This window comes from Tenrec ecaudatus, chromosome 11 (genome assembly GCF_050624435.1).
Source record: "Tenrec ecaudatus isolate mTenEca1 chromosome 11, mTenEca1.hap1, whole genome shotgun sequence".
NCBI classification, from domain to species: domain Eukaryota; kingdom Metazoa; phylum Chordata; class Mammalia; order Afrosoricida; family Tenrecidae; genus Tenrec; species Tenrec ecaudatus.
In genome coordinates, this window is record NC_134540.1 from 8,899,776 (window position 1) to 8,914,937 (window position 15,162).

Here is a 15,162-nt window from a genome sequence, read left to right on the forward strand (position 1 = left end):
GGTTTTCCGTGAATTAGAGATGACTTGAATCAAAGCTCAACAATGACAATAGAGGTTTACTTAATTCTTAATATCGGATCATTAATGTGCTAAATGAGTAACAAACTCTCATAGACCAGGTAATGGCATTTTTATATGAATCACAAAATTCTGAGATTTAGTTTTTTTCCTTTGGTTTTCTGACATCCAATTGGGCATCATTTGTCAACGAGTTTGTGGTGAGATGATGCAGTTTCCTGGTCCTCCTCCATCATACACAGTCTGAAAGGTCATTTCTATGCAGCTGAACATAATTTCTTCTGACCATTGTCCCCATGATTTTAAACTTGCTGCCTTCATTTTATCTTTATCTAGTCTCTCAGCAGACACACTCAAACAAACCTTTCCATGAAAACTCTGTCCTTGGCTGATAGGCACATCCCAGTCAGAAAGCTGTGTTACACCCAAACAGAGCGACATCCATAGCATTACTCCAAGGCGTGGGGAAAATTACAAAACAAAAACAAACACAAAATGATGTGTGGTACAATTCCAAAGTTGGCTTTGGGTTGCTAGTGTGTGAAGACTTTTAAAGCGTGGACATTTCAAAGTCATCTTTCTGAAAATGAGACAGATTTCCATCATCCTTTCCATTTTCTCCAAGCTCCTTTTCACTCTGTGTTCCAGTTGGCCACGACAGAACTCTCTCATAGCTCCCTTGAAGTAATTTCAGAACAATAGGTAGAGTGTTCCTTCAAGAAGCAGGTGATCACAGAAACCACTCCTTGTTGGTTTGTTAGCTGAAAGAGGAGGCTCGGAGTTGTGGGAAAGAAGAATGCAGGCTTTGCCTTCAGCACATCAACTCTGTAACCCAGCCATTTTTTTTTTTTTACCACCAAGACAAGGAGGCGGGTTGATATCAAGCATTCCACAATTTCAGCCATCCGAAGAAAATCTTGCAAGCCCACAAGAATCTCCCCACAGCACACATATTTCCTATCTGCTCCCCAATCCAGGGGTTAAAAGATTTCTTTTTTTTCTTCTAGAAATGAGGGATGAAACACACCCACTACCATCGATTTAGACACATAGAGATTAAACACTTTAAAAAACTCAAAATCAAACTGTTGGTTCAATACTTTTATTGCACGTTGTTGCTTTGGGCTTGCTTATTTGCATCCACACCTTCATTAACTGCAGCTCTTGTTTGAGGACACTTGGTATTTTCTGGAGGGGAACCACTTCTCCCCCACTTTCAGTCCATATGCTGTTGAACAAGTCAGTTCAGCCCCATTCCCAGAACAGAAATATTGGCATGGCCCCAATGGTCATTTCATAATGACTGAAGATAAGCCAATTAGAACAAATCAGAGGAAATCTCACCACCTCTGTTTGTGTGAACTGAAGACACATTTTCTTTTTTGCTGAACATAAACCTGATAGTGATTTGAGCCTGGGCTTGTAAGCAGCCAAGGAAACAAAGTCAACTCAGCAGAAGGGGGTCCCTGAGAAAGAAAGGTAGAGACTAATGGAAATGTTTGAGGCTCGGGATGAAGTTATGCTTTCATCGGCCCAAATCTGGCCCTTTTCAGTTAGAGGGGTCAATAAATGATTTTTTTTGTTGTTTAGAAGTTTATATTTGGCGTCTGAGCATCACTTGCAACATAAAACATTACATTGACATGATTTTTGATCCACCCATTGAGATGATCTAATGAAAGCTTGGGGTCATTGTTGCAGGACAGTGTTAATCCATCTTGCTGATCCATTCCCTTTACTAAGCCTGGTATCCTTCTCCTGGGACGGGTCCCTCCTAACAGCATGTCCGTAGCACCCGAGACCAAGTGTCACCATCCTCACCTCTAAGGCATTATGTCTGTGCACAGCATATAATAAAACCAAACCCAACTCACTGCCCTCAAGACAATTCTGACTCACAGCAATTGTATAGGAAAGTCAAAACACTCAATTTCCTGTATGGAGAGGCTGGTAGTTTTGAACTGCTGATCCAGCGAGTAATCCACGATACCACCATGATTCCCTACACAGTGTACAGAGATCGCATTAGTGGAATTATTGCTAGAGTCTCTGCAACACTGACTTTCTGAGATTCTGCGTTCTGTATTCTGCGCTCTGTTCCGTGTTCTTTGTTCTGTTCTGTGTTCTGCACTCGCCAGGTGCACCGGGCTCCTCAGCGGGGCGACTGCTGCTGCTTTTGACACAAAGGAGCACCTGCTTGGTACCAAACGGTGTTCTGGGTGCTGAAGACTTAGACCTCGAGCACAGGAAATCCCTACCTTCTCCTCAGAGCGTATCCTCTAGTGGAGGGATAACCACACTGCCGAGGGGGAAAGAAACCTGATGTCTCAGAATGTACATTTGTTAAGAAAATAAGGCAATGGAGAGTCGATGAGTGGAGGGCTTCAAGTTCATGAAAAGAATCCCATTAGTTTTTGTGTTAGTCTGGGTTGGCTAGAGAAACAAACTCATAGGCACTCATATGTGTATAAGAAAGAACTTTATATAGAGAGTAATTGTATATTAAGAAAACATCCCAGCCCAGTCGATATCAAGTCTATAAGTCCTATATTAGCTTATATGTCCAATACCAATGTATAAATTCCTCTTCAGACTCAAGCAAAGCACGCAATGGCACCAAATACAGGAAGATCAAGACCAGTGGGTGGAAAGTCTTATAGATCCAGTGGCAGTGGAAGCATCTCAGTGCTGTCACGGGCCTTCATGTGGCTCCTTCAGCTCCAGGGCTCTAGTGTAGCAACATGTGTCTTGTCAGCAGGAAGATGAAGCAGAGCATGTCAGTGTATCTGCCCTGCATGGTGCCTCCAAATGAGGTAATCAAGTGGTTACCTGATTGACAGGTTAGAATCTACCCCTTTGTAAGTTGACAGGAGATTATGTAAGTGCCACAATTTTCTACTCCATTTTGTCCCATACATTTTGTGAAGCCTCCTTATTTTGTAGATCCAATGGTCAAAAAATGGATTCTGGGTCAAGATAAGAGCTGAAGCCTAAATAAGGCGAAAGAACCAATCAGGAAAAAGAACAGAGCAAAGAGGGACACAGACATGGGTGGTGGGTGGTGGGTGGTGGATGGTAGTGCAATGACCTATGGGAGAAATGGTTTTGTCATCACTAAGAAGCACATGGTGAGTGGGGAGGACAGACATGCTCAGACGGAGACAAAGGCCTCATTTTTTCCCAGTAGCGATTTTCCGCTGTGGGCCCACATTAGAATCACCCTGGAAAATTCTTAAGATATCACTGCCCGGGATACACCCCCAAACATTCCAATTTATTTGCTCTGCATAGCAGCACAGGCATTAATCTGTGGGTAGATCCACCACTTGTCTTCATGCGTCCAACTCTGGTGACTGACATGCTGTAATGTTGGAGCTCCAAAAACTCACTGTCATCCGGCTAGTTCCAACTGACACCGACCCTAAAGACAGAACAGAACAGCCTCCGTGTGTTTCTGAGGCTGTAAATCTTTGTGGGAGCGAGCTCAAAGCCACACCTTTCTCTGGCTGAGCAGCTGGTGGTTGGAATGGTTGACTTTGTGGTTAGCAGCAGTGTAACACACAATCCACAATGTCACCAGAACCACTGCAGATGTCTGAAGCTTCACCACTGGCGTTACAACCACCAGCAGAGTCGCCCATAGTGGACAGATTTCAGCACAGCTTGCAGACCATTCAGCATAAGAAGAAAGAGATTTATCTACCAGTGGATGCAGTCAAATGAACCCAAGGTTGGCAGTTTGATGATGTGATGACGGCTCTGTGGTTGGTAGGCAATATGGCAGGAGGTTGCCAAACCAGATCCAGCACAAGTGACAAGTTTCCTCATGGATTCTTCTCAACAAAAGAGTAGGCCTGATATCAAGGGCTCAAGTTGAAAGAAAATGCTTTGAAAATGATGATGGCAGCATATGTACAAATGCGCTTGATATAATGGATGAATGCATGGATTGTGATGGGCGATGTAGGAGCCCCCAATAAAAGTATTTAATAACAATAATAATAAAAAAGGAGCAGGTGACCCAAGGAGTCTTTCTTCTGATTGCAACAAAGCTGTGACCTAATCAAGGGGCTTCACCCATCACACCTTGTGACTGCTCACAGAGTTGGTTACATTATGTTATATCCCATCGTGGAGATGATTACGTTGTACTGGACCACATCATGGGAGATGACTGTCAAATGGATGAGAACTCTGGTCCAGCCAAGCTGACCTGAAACCCAATGATCACAATAGTGCGACAATTCGCTCTGTTGTGATTGGGTCACCTCAACAGCTGGGAACAATTGTCAATACACACTGCTGTAAGTGGATTGGATTTTATTCCAGTTGTGAGGCAGAAATAAAATAAGAAGGAACAACATCACCTGCTAGGTATTGCTCAGCTCCGTAATGGCTGTGTTACTGAGCTGCCTTTTCCGTCTATTTCTCTCTCTGGTGAGATGCTGTAGGGACTCTGACTCAGGGAGGGGTATGTTCTAGTCCAACTGGAATTTTCCCATGGTTCTGAGCATTTGAGTTTGTCTAGTTCTTACTTCTCAGCCAACGGAGCAGTCGGTTTTGTTTTGCTTTATTTATTTAAAACACAATGCAAAATCTGTCCCGTACTACCTCTAACAGACGGGTAGCTTTCTGGACATAAGGCTTACCTGTGTGAGTCCTCATTTACCGACCTCCTCCGAGTCTTGGCACCACCAGGCTCAACGCACGCCCTGCAGTGCGCCGCCAAATACAGATGCCTCGAGATTTCACCTCTGAACAGCGCACACTGCGGACTCTTTCTGAATCTAAAACTTGAATAGTCCCTCTTTCTCCCAGACACACACTTTCTGAACTCCCACTCTTTCTGAAAGGCTTCCAACATTCTTTTTGTTGGGGGATTAGTTGCCCTGATTTTTCCAAGTAGGCCAGTGGTAGAATTTTCATCTTCTCTGTGAGAGACCCAGGTTCAATTCCCCGCCAATCTACCTCATGCATAGTCACCACCGTTCTGTCAGGGGATATTTGTGTGATGCTAGGACCCTGAATAGTTTTCAGTGGAGCTTCTAGACCAGTGGTTCTCAACCTTCCTAATGCCACGACCCTTTAATACAATTTCTAATGTTGTGGTGGCATCTCCCACACACCATAAAATTATTTTTGTTGTTACTTCATAACTGTTATGAATTGAGGGACCCCTGTGAAAGAGTCATTCGGCTCTTAAAGGGGTCACGACCCACAGGTTGAGAACCATTGTTATAGATTATCTCCTTCTGATAATCAGCTAATGGAAACCTTATAGACAACAACTGTCTGATCAGCAACTGATCATGGCGCTGGGGCAGGACCCAAACTCTCCAATTGCTCTGCCCTGCAGTTGATTATGACTCACAGCAACTCTATAGAATGGACTAGAGCGGCCTCTGTGGGTTTCCAAGACTGTACATCTTCATGGAGCAGGCAACCTCATCGCTCTCCCAGAAAAACCAAACTCACTGGCACAAGTTATTTCTGACTCATACTGAGGCTGTAGGACAGGGTAGAACTAACTGCCCCTGTGGGTTTCTGAGACTGTAGCTCTTTATGGAAGTAGAAAGTCTCATATTTCTCCATTGGAACAGCTGATGGTTTTGAACTGCTGACCTTGAGGTTATCAGCCTAAAGCATAAATTCTGTGCCACCAAAGCTCCTCTTTCCCCACATTTCATGTTCATTCTATTGTACCCAGTTGCCACTCATTAGGGGTGGATTCCATCGCAACACCCCCAAACAATAAACATTAGCCAAAAAGAGAATTTAAATTATTTCCTCATTTTCCCTGTAGCTTTTGAAATATTTCTCCGGAGAAAATTCACACACACCCTGATCATCACTTTCACTGTGGACGTCTGCTGCCAGTTGGCTTGTTCCTAAGAGGCCAACGCTGGTGGGTAAGCATTGGGCTGCTAATCACAAAGCCAGTAGTTTGAATCCAGCAGCTTGCTTCTCTGGAGGAAGACGAGGCTCTCGGCTCCCATAGATTTGTATGGCCGCAGCAACCCTCGGGAGGGCCCGTTTGTAGCTGGAATTGAGTTGATGGCAGTGGGTTTGCTTTTGGAGCGTCAGCTGCTTGTGAAGATGACACACCATGACACCGTGCAGCCTCGCTTTGTCTTTATTCCTGACTGGATTGTGGTCTGCCCCCAAGCCTTTGAGGAGCCCTGGTGGTGCAGTGGGCTAAGCACCTAGTAAACTCAGTGGCAGATTGTCAGTTCAAACCCACCGTGGGAAAGCGATGCGGCAGTCTCTGGGGACAGTTCTACTTTCTCCCATAGGGTCACTATGAGACAGAATTGACTCAATGGCAGTAGGTTTCACATAGCCTAAGAACCCACCGCCCCTGACCAATTCTGACTGTCCCACTGGGTTTCTGAGCTTGTGGTCTTTATAGTGGGGCAGTCGATGGTGGGTTAGAACTGCTGACCTTGTAATTAGTAGCCTAAAGCTTCACCCGGTTAGAACTGACTTGATGGCAGTGGGTTTTACACAATCTTAGAAAGGTAATAAAAAGGAGAAAGAGTCAGTTCAGCTCCACTGAAAGCTTAAATGGCGAGACTTCGTCTCATGTACTTCGGACATGGTGCCAGGAGAGAGCAGTCCCTGGATAAGAACATCATGCTGGGTCAAGTGTGGGGCAGTGAAAAAGGGGGAAGGCCTTTGACAAGGTGGATTGACATAGTGACTCCATCACTGGGCTCAAACCTGAGAACCAAGTCGAGGCTGGCACAAGGCCAAGCAGGGTTCCCGTTGGTTGTACACAGGGTCGCGATGAGGATGGGTTGGTACCTACTGGAGGGCACTGAGTACAAAAAGCCAGACTGTTCACGGTGGTAGGAGAAGAGGCTCATGGGAGAGACTGACACCATGAGTGACTGCCCGGGGTGACACTGTCCTAGGGACTCCCCGTCAGGATTTCTTGTCCTTTGAAAGATTTCCTGCTCCTGATATTGCAAGGGTTCTCTTAGAAAACCACAGAATCTCTTCAGTTCATCTTTATGCCCAGGAGCGTGACTTGATTGTGATGGTTCAACCCAGCAGAATGAAGTAGTTGCATGATTTTCCAAAGGTGAGTCTTCCTTCTATAGCTAAAAAGCATAGCTAGGTAAACTGTTTCAATCTGTTGTGCAAAGGGTTGCTATGGGTCAGAACCAGCTCAATGGTACCTAAAAACAACAAACCACATTTAAGCAAGCAACAGCTTCCTATTTATCCCTCAGAGAAACTGGTGGGTTTGAACTGCAGACCTGTGGTTAGCAGTCCAATGGTCTTACCACAGCACCACCAGATGTCCTTGTGCCCAAAGGAGAGTGATATTCTGTCATACAAGGTGGCCATAAATCAGAGCTGACCTGAAGGTAGACAAGAAGAACAGAAAATATAGAAAAACAGAAAATATGCTTTGGTAAATTAATACTTGGTTCCTACTACTTTCCTAATTAAGCATTCACTGCTTTAGGATGGGTGCCATTATTAATGTAGCTGGGCTTTGTTATAAGGGACAGTCTTAAAGTTCCGTGTTTGTGGCCAAAAAAAGCCCACTTGCCTGCAGAAGATTTCATCAGGGGCCAGGGATTGGGTTTCATGTGTTTGCGAACCTGTCCAAGTGGAGTTCAAATCAGGTAGCATGTCCGGACAAATTTCTGGCCAGCAGATTCATCACCACCATCAGTTTTCCACAGCAGTGTATGACCTTCAAATTTTACCAAGCATCCTTTGGCTAGCTTCCTCATATATAATAAAACCATTGTGCTAAAACTCCATGTTGTTATATATGGCTGTTTTGTTTCCTAATTTAGAAGGCATCACGTTCAGCTAGGCAAATAGACTTTCACAAAGGATAGCTGTCTGCGACAACGCACAGTGGACTATGTTGAGTTCTCAACTGTAGAAGGCAAAAGGGCTTTTTCTTTAAAACAAAAAACCAACACCATCATGCAGCTCTTTCAAGGTTTAATGTTTGGGTGGGATGTTTTGCTTATATGTTTTTTAAGCTGTTATTATCATAAGAGGTCCTGGTGGCATTGTGAGTTGCATGTGGAGCTGCTAACCACAAGGTCAGCAGTTTGAACCCATCCCCTGCTCCAGGAGAGAAGAATGAGGCTGTCTGCTCTATAACGATGGATAGTCTTGGAAACCCTAGTCTACTCTATGGGTCTTTGCTATGCATCAGAATCCACTGCGTGGCAGTTGTTACTGTTGCTTTATTGTGTTCTTATAAATCACCTCGTGACAATGCAATTGTAGAGAAACACCTATCTTGATGCTTACTGTCTTAACTGTTTTCATGTCCACAGAAATATCCCTACTTTACCCAGAATCCCAAAGGAGCTTGTTCAAGGCATATTCTTAAGGCTTAAACATCTAAATGAGACTAGATAAAAAAATTTAAAAACACAAAACTTGTACACCAAGATTAAATGCCCCTTAAAATGGATCGCTGTGGGTAATAAAAGGTAATTTTGAATATTCTTTAGTGAAAATAAGCCAAGAGCTTCTTTAAAAACAGAATGAGGATTGTATCATTTTCAGGATGTTTGAGAGTAGGGAGCCATGGCGATGCAGTGGGTTAAGCTACTGGTGCTCCTTTGGAGAAAGGTGCGGCCGTTGGTCACCCTACAGAGGCACAGCCACAGGACTCCGAGGAGCAGCTCTATCATGCCACGGCAGCGGGTTAGTTTCAAAGACAAAAAGTCAAATCCAACTCACTGCCAACAAGTCAATCCCAACTCATGGAGACCCTCCAGGACAGGATCGAACAAACTACTCCTGTGAGTGTCTGAGACTGGAACTCTTGACCGGAGCAGAAAGCCCTGCAGACATTCTTCAGAACCGTGGGAAGTTTCGAATGACGGACCTTGTCATTCACAGCCCGACATGAGTGGTGTTTTCATAATGTAAAAAATGTGCACTTGCTTTTTGCTGGCTATGGAAGTTTGCTTATTTCTTATACTGTCTGCTACACAGCTCCGATCATTTTAGCTTATGAAATAGATTAACCATCACTCTATTTTCCCATGTTAAAGAACGGCTTGTCTCATACACTGCCATCAGTACCAGGACTTTCAGTCCACACTCCTAAGGCTACACGTGGCTAGTAACCCATACACATTAGTGCTTCACATGTAGCATCCGCTAATTGCTGTCTCCCAGGCCTAACTTGTCCAAAAAAAGAGACCAAAGGCCAAAAAAATACCTGAAAAGCATTTCTTTGCTACAACTTAACAAACTTCCTGCATTTTGGACAGTATGTCCCCGTATGTCACTGTGCTCGTCACCTTGTGCTTGAGCACATTTTCTCCAGAGACGCTGATCCGTTCACCACGACATTCCACCCCCAAATCAAGGTTTCAGCCGAAGTAAACGTTGAACTCATATCACACATTCGGGTTTTCATGGTTCCTCTAAAGCGTGCACATATTCCTGAAAGGAACAGACAAAAACCCAAACCCCACTGTCCTTGATTCCACCTCCTAGTGACCATAGAGGGCAGTGCTGCTCCTTAGGGTTCCCGAGACCATCCATCTTTACGGGAGCTGACAGCCTCATCTTTCTGCAGAGTGGCTGTTGGGTTTGAACTGCTGGTCTCGAGGTTAGCAGCCCAATGCATACACTACCACGCCACCATGGGAAACTACAGGAACACACATATACAAAAGGTCAGCTTTATATACACATATAATATTAAAATAGTGTGCGTGTGTCTGTTTGTGACTGCCATTGAGTCAGTTCTGACTCATAGCTACCCTATAGAAAAGACTAGAACTGCCCCTTTTGGGTTTCTGAGATGTGAAATCTTTACCAGAGTGGGCCGTCTCATATTTCTTCAGCAGATTGACTGGTGGGCTCAAATCACTGACCCTGCAGTGAGCAGGGCAGACTAGTGCATAGTCCACTACACCAACAGGGCTCATATAGAGTGATATATATATGTATATCTCACGAATCATATATATATATATGATATCATATATATATATGATATATATATCACACTAACCCCAAATCAAGCTCACTGCCATCATGTTGATGCTGACTCCTTGTGACCCTGTAAGGCAAGGTAGAATTTCCCCTGTAGGTTTCCAAGATTGTAACTCTTTACGGGAGTAGAAGCCTTTCTTCCACATGATGTGAAAGGGCTTTAGAAAGTTTGTGAAAAGATGCCATTATCGTTTAGTTTCATTATTAACCAAATTTTAAGCTTCTATGTATGTATAGCTATATATAGAGAGATAAAAATATACACACATACAATATATATATCTAGATAGATAGGCATATATCTAGGTTAAAAATATATACATATATGTGTGTGTTTATAACTATGGCATATATGTTATTTTTATAAACACAAATGGACTTCCTTTATGCATCGCCCAGATGCACTCATACAAAACCAGAATGAATATGCATTAAGTGATGTGACCATAAAATCTACACATCCCAACATTCAGCATGTTCCATGGTTTCACAGGGTAGTTTTACATGATTAGACTAATTCATATTAATCAACAGGGGTGATGTAAACAACTGCCAAGGGATCATTCCAGGAGACAGCATGCAAACACTCCTGCTGTCCTGCAGGGGTGGATGGCTACCCTGGGGCCAGGATTCAATTAAGCACCCCCTGAAGGTGGGGTGGATCACCTGGGAGGTCCCAGACTCTGGGTTTCCCTTCTAACACGTCTGGAGTCTGCCTTGTGGCACTTTACTGCTTCTAGGTGCCAGAGTCTGCCAGCTAAAATGTTAGGGGGTGGGGATGGGGGCACTCAACAGACAGGGAGAGCAATGTTTTTGGCAGATCCAGTTGCAGCATACATACAAATATATTCATCTTCTCTCTCTCTCTCTCTCTCTCTCTCTCTCTCTCTCTCTCTCTCTCTCTCTCTCTCTCTCTCTCTCTCTCTCTCACACACACACACACACACACACACACACACACACACACACACCCACAGGAACTTATTTAAGTCGATGTCAAGAGTGCAGGATCAATCTTGGGGCACATGAAGACCACTTGCCACAGGAGTCCATGCTGGGGCAGGCAAGACTGGAGAAGGGGTCCTGGACCCTTTGCAAAGGGAAAGGTGATGGGAAAGGTGGAAGCGGTGCGGGGTGGGGGGTGGGGGGTCTCCAAGTCAAATGTCCTTGGGTCAGGCAGGTGACATCAACCAGGGGGGCTGGAGCCTCCATGGGGAAATGCAAAACGTGTCCCTTTGGAGGGTCAGTCTGTGTCCAGTAGCCTGGTGGGAGTTTGGCCCCATGCGGCCAAGTGTTCTCCTTTTTCAAGAGAAAGTCCCACTTTTACATGAAGGCGCTGGGATTGTAAAGACAGACAAATATATATATAAAAGCAACATATTTCCTGCAGGCGAAGCAATACTTTGGGAGCCTGAGGTTGGGACCCAGCAATGGAGGGACTTGAAGCCGAAGTGGCCGCTGGGGCGCTTCCCTTACCTGCTGCACTTCCCGAGGTCCCGGGGCGCCCTTCGCCTCTGCACTCCCCTGCATTCCAGTCAGGAGGGGGAACAAAGGCCCGGCAGGGGTCCACTTGGGCTCCGGTTCCGCGCCCCTAGCGCTCAGTGACCGGTTGCGCCCGCTGGGTGGGAGCCGCACCCCGGAGCCGCGGGCGCCCACATCCCCAGCCGGCTCCGAGCGCCACTGGCCCCCGCGCGGGCAGCCGGGGACGCGCACCCGCTCCCGCGTCAGGCCGCGCCGCTCGAGCTCCCGGGCCGTCCCGAGCGCCGCCTGCGGGTGGGCTGCGGGTGGGACACCACCCACAGTCACCCGGGCTCCCACCGCCGCCCCCCAGCCCCGTCTGCCCGCCCGCGCACGGCTCCCCTAACCTGTGCTCCTGCGCGCGGCACTGCTGGTGCTGCCCGCCCCACCAAGACCCTGAGTCCTGTTCCCACTGCTGCCCCAACCCCTGCCCTGGCTCCCACCACCCTTTCTCCTTCACTTCCGCCCCCTCCTCCTGGAACGCCTCCTCCCCCCTGGCCCCCACCCTTGTCCCCTTCCCTGGCAAGTGCTGCCCATTCCACCCATTTCTCTTCTCTTCACCTCCTTCCCCTCTTGCCCTTCACCCCCATGTCACACCAGCTCCCCCACTTTCCATTCCCCTCTCCCCTCCACAGCCAGCCTCCTTCCCCACAAGACCCTCCCCTCTTCCCGCCAAGGACCACCCTCCTTTCCAGCCTCCCTCCCTCTTCTTGGGACTGCTCTGCTGCCCTTCTGTCCAGGACTCTCTGCTCCCAGCCCCTTATATTCCCCTTACACGCAGCCCCACTTTGGTTTTGGAGAGGGCGCCTCCAGGCATGTCCACCTGTTGGCACCTAGTGCACCGCCCCCCCCCGGCCGCCCCCCCCCCCCCCCGCCCTCCCTCCAGAGCCTCACTCTTCCACTTCGGTTGAAGTCCGGAGTGTGGCTGGATCTGGTTGTTGCTGTGGTTAGGGGGCAATTAGTAGGTCCCCACTCCTAGTGACCCCATGCCCCAAGAAGGAAGCACCAGGGGCGCCTCCTCACAATGGTTCCTATGCTTGACCACATTGTGACAGCCAAGGTGTCTGTCTATCTATCATCTATCTATCTATCTATCTATCTATCTATCTATCTATCTATCTATCTATCTATCTATCTATCTATCTATCTATCTCCTGGAAAGACTTCCTCTTCTCTGTCGCCCCCACCTTTACCAAGCATGCTGTCCTTCTCCCGAGACTCATCTCTCCTGAGAACACGTCTAAAATACGGAAGATGAAGGCTAGCCATCCTCTCATCCTAAAAAGTCTTCTGACTGTTCTTCCAAGATGGATTTGTTGGTTCTTCCGGTAGTCCATGGTACTTTCTCCAGCACCATCATTCAAACGCATTGGTTCTTGTTCAGGCTTCCATAGTCAATGTCCAACTTTCACATATCCATGACGTGCCTGAAAAGACTAAGGCTTGGGTCAGGCGCACCTTAGTCCTCAAGGTAACATCCTTGCTTTTCCACACAGGAGGGTTAGCTCTTAAGACTCTACTGGGAGTCCTTGGTGTGGAATGACTGCTTGCCAAGGTCTTCAGTCTTTTACTTTTCTTGCCTCCAGAGAACCCCTCCAGCTTCAGAAGGGGACTCACTCCTAGAAGCTCCTGGCTAGGAGTCACCTGTTCAGTTATGCAGAAACTTGCTTGAGCTCTTGGCCTTTTAGAGGCAGGCTCAGAAATAGCGAGCACTCAAGTAGTTGCTAACCACAAGATCAGTGGTTCAAGCCCATTCGTTCTTTTCTCTGGAGAAAGGTGAGGTTGGCTGATCCTGTAAAGATTTAAACTCAAAGGGGCAGTTCTGCTCTGTCCTATGAGGAGGACAGAGGATCATTATAAGTAGCCATCAACTTGATGGGGTTTTGTTTCTTTCTGTTTCCATCAAGTAGCCAATTTAACTGTGGCTTATCATTGTCACCTTGGTGGGTCACCTTTCTTCAGAATGGGCACAACTATGGATCTCTTCCAGTCAACTGGCCAGACGAAATATAGCCAGAGTGCTCCTGAGAGGCAAGGATAGCGAGACTTCCTCTTACATACTTCCTCTTACATACATACGTTGTCAGGCGAGACGAGTCCCTGGAGAAGGACACCATGCTTGGTAAAGTAGAGGGGTAGGGGAAAAAGAGGCCATCACTGAGATCGATTGACACAGTAGCTGCAATGATGGACTCAACCATAGGAACACTTGGGATGATAACACAGGACTGGGCAGTGTTTCCTTCTCTTGTCCACCAGGTCGCTGTGGGTTGGAACGGACTCAGTGGCACTTAAGAAGATCGTGGTGTAGAGGTTCCACCACTGCCATTATAGGGTATGCAGTTTCCCATGAGCACCTGCGCAGTGAAATAAGTTCTTCCCTTGTTCACTTACACATATACACATACACCACACATCCACCCCACAAAGGCTTGGTTTTAGCCACTTTAAGTTTGGCGTGCCTGGATATCTGGCAATGCTTGATGAATAGGCTGTCTGTAATTTATCTAACATGCACACGAGAACCGCATAATGGTGTATTTTATGACTTCAATAGAAATGTGTTTCCATATTTGGCACCGATGAAAACATAAAGATGCTGGGAATTTGAAAACATGTTTGTTTTGTTTTTTTCCAGGCAAGAAACTGGACAACAGTGAGAACATATTTCCCAAGGAAGGAATCCAAAAGATAAAAGTTAATTTTCCAGAAAAATACAAGGTAACTATTCATTAATTCTTTTCTACGTTATAGGTAGCAAGCTGTGACTTGACCACTCCTAAAATAAATTTTTTTTCTGAAAGAAGAGCAATAATATTTACATCTGTAAAGTTATATTAAGTATAGATTACTAAATTTCTATATAGCCTCAAAGTCTTGACCCAAGTGATGCTATTTTCAGTCTCCTCATATACATATGGAAAACTGGCCTATGAATAAATAAAACTGAAGAATTGATGCCTGATGGTGTTGGTGAAGAATGTTAAATATACCTTTATTGCCAGAAGAACAAACAAATCTGTCTGAGAAGGACAGTCAGACTGCCGGGATGGCAAGACATACTTCGGATCTGTTAGCGGGAGTCGGCCAAGAAGAAGGAGCTCCTTGAGATGATGCTTGGTGACGCAGTGGCTGCAGCGTTTATAACAGCAACTGTGAGGATGGCTCAGTTTAGGGTAGTGCATCGTCCTGCTGTCATCAGTATGCGCTGGAACTGAGTGGAAGGCATTTAACCACCACCACCACCACAAACAACAACAACACTGCCTCCACCTTAGGTCATCAGTTGCCTGGAGATTTTAAGTTGGGAGAGGCCAGTTGAGAAGACCAAGGGATATCGAACCACTCTGTGTTCTATTTATAGGAGCCCTTGGTGGTGTAATGGTTGCTCTTTGGGCTGCGGTCTGCATGGTTGGCAGTTCAAAATCACCAGGAGCTCTGTGGGAGAAAGATGAGGCTCTCTACTCCCGTAAACAGTTAGTCTCAGAAACCCACAGGAGCAGTGCTAATCTGTCCTGTTTGCTATGAGGCAGCAATGAGAGAGTCGGGTGTCCTGTGTATAGGGCAGGGCTGTCACTGGGAGAAGCAGTCAGCTGTCTCTTCCCCCAGCACTGGAGTCTTGATGCCTAG

General features: G+C 46.2%; 1 protein-coding gene across 1 annotated transcript in view; it reads right to left on the reverse strand.

Annotated features, from left to right (window-relative positions):
* Window positions 1-11,710, reverse strand: part of SGCG (sarcoglycan gamma) — a 93,820-nt gene extending 82,110 nt beyond the window's left edge. Inside the window, exon 1 of the mRNA XM_075563590.1 lies at window positions 11,491-11,710. Within this exon, the coding sequence (XP_075419705.1) occupies window positions 11,491-11,544 (54 nt within the window). The 5' untranslated portion in view covers window positions 11,545-11,710. The remainder of the gene's footprint in view (window positions 1-11,490) is intronic.
* Between the last annotated feature and the right edge of the window lie 3,452 nt (window positions 11,711-15,162).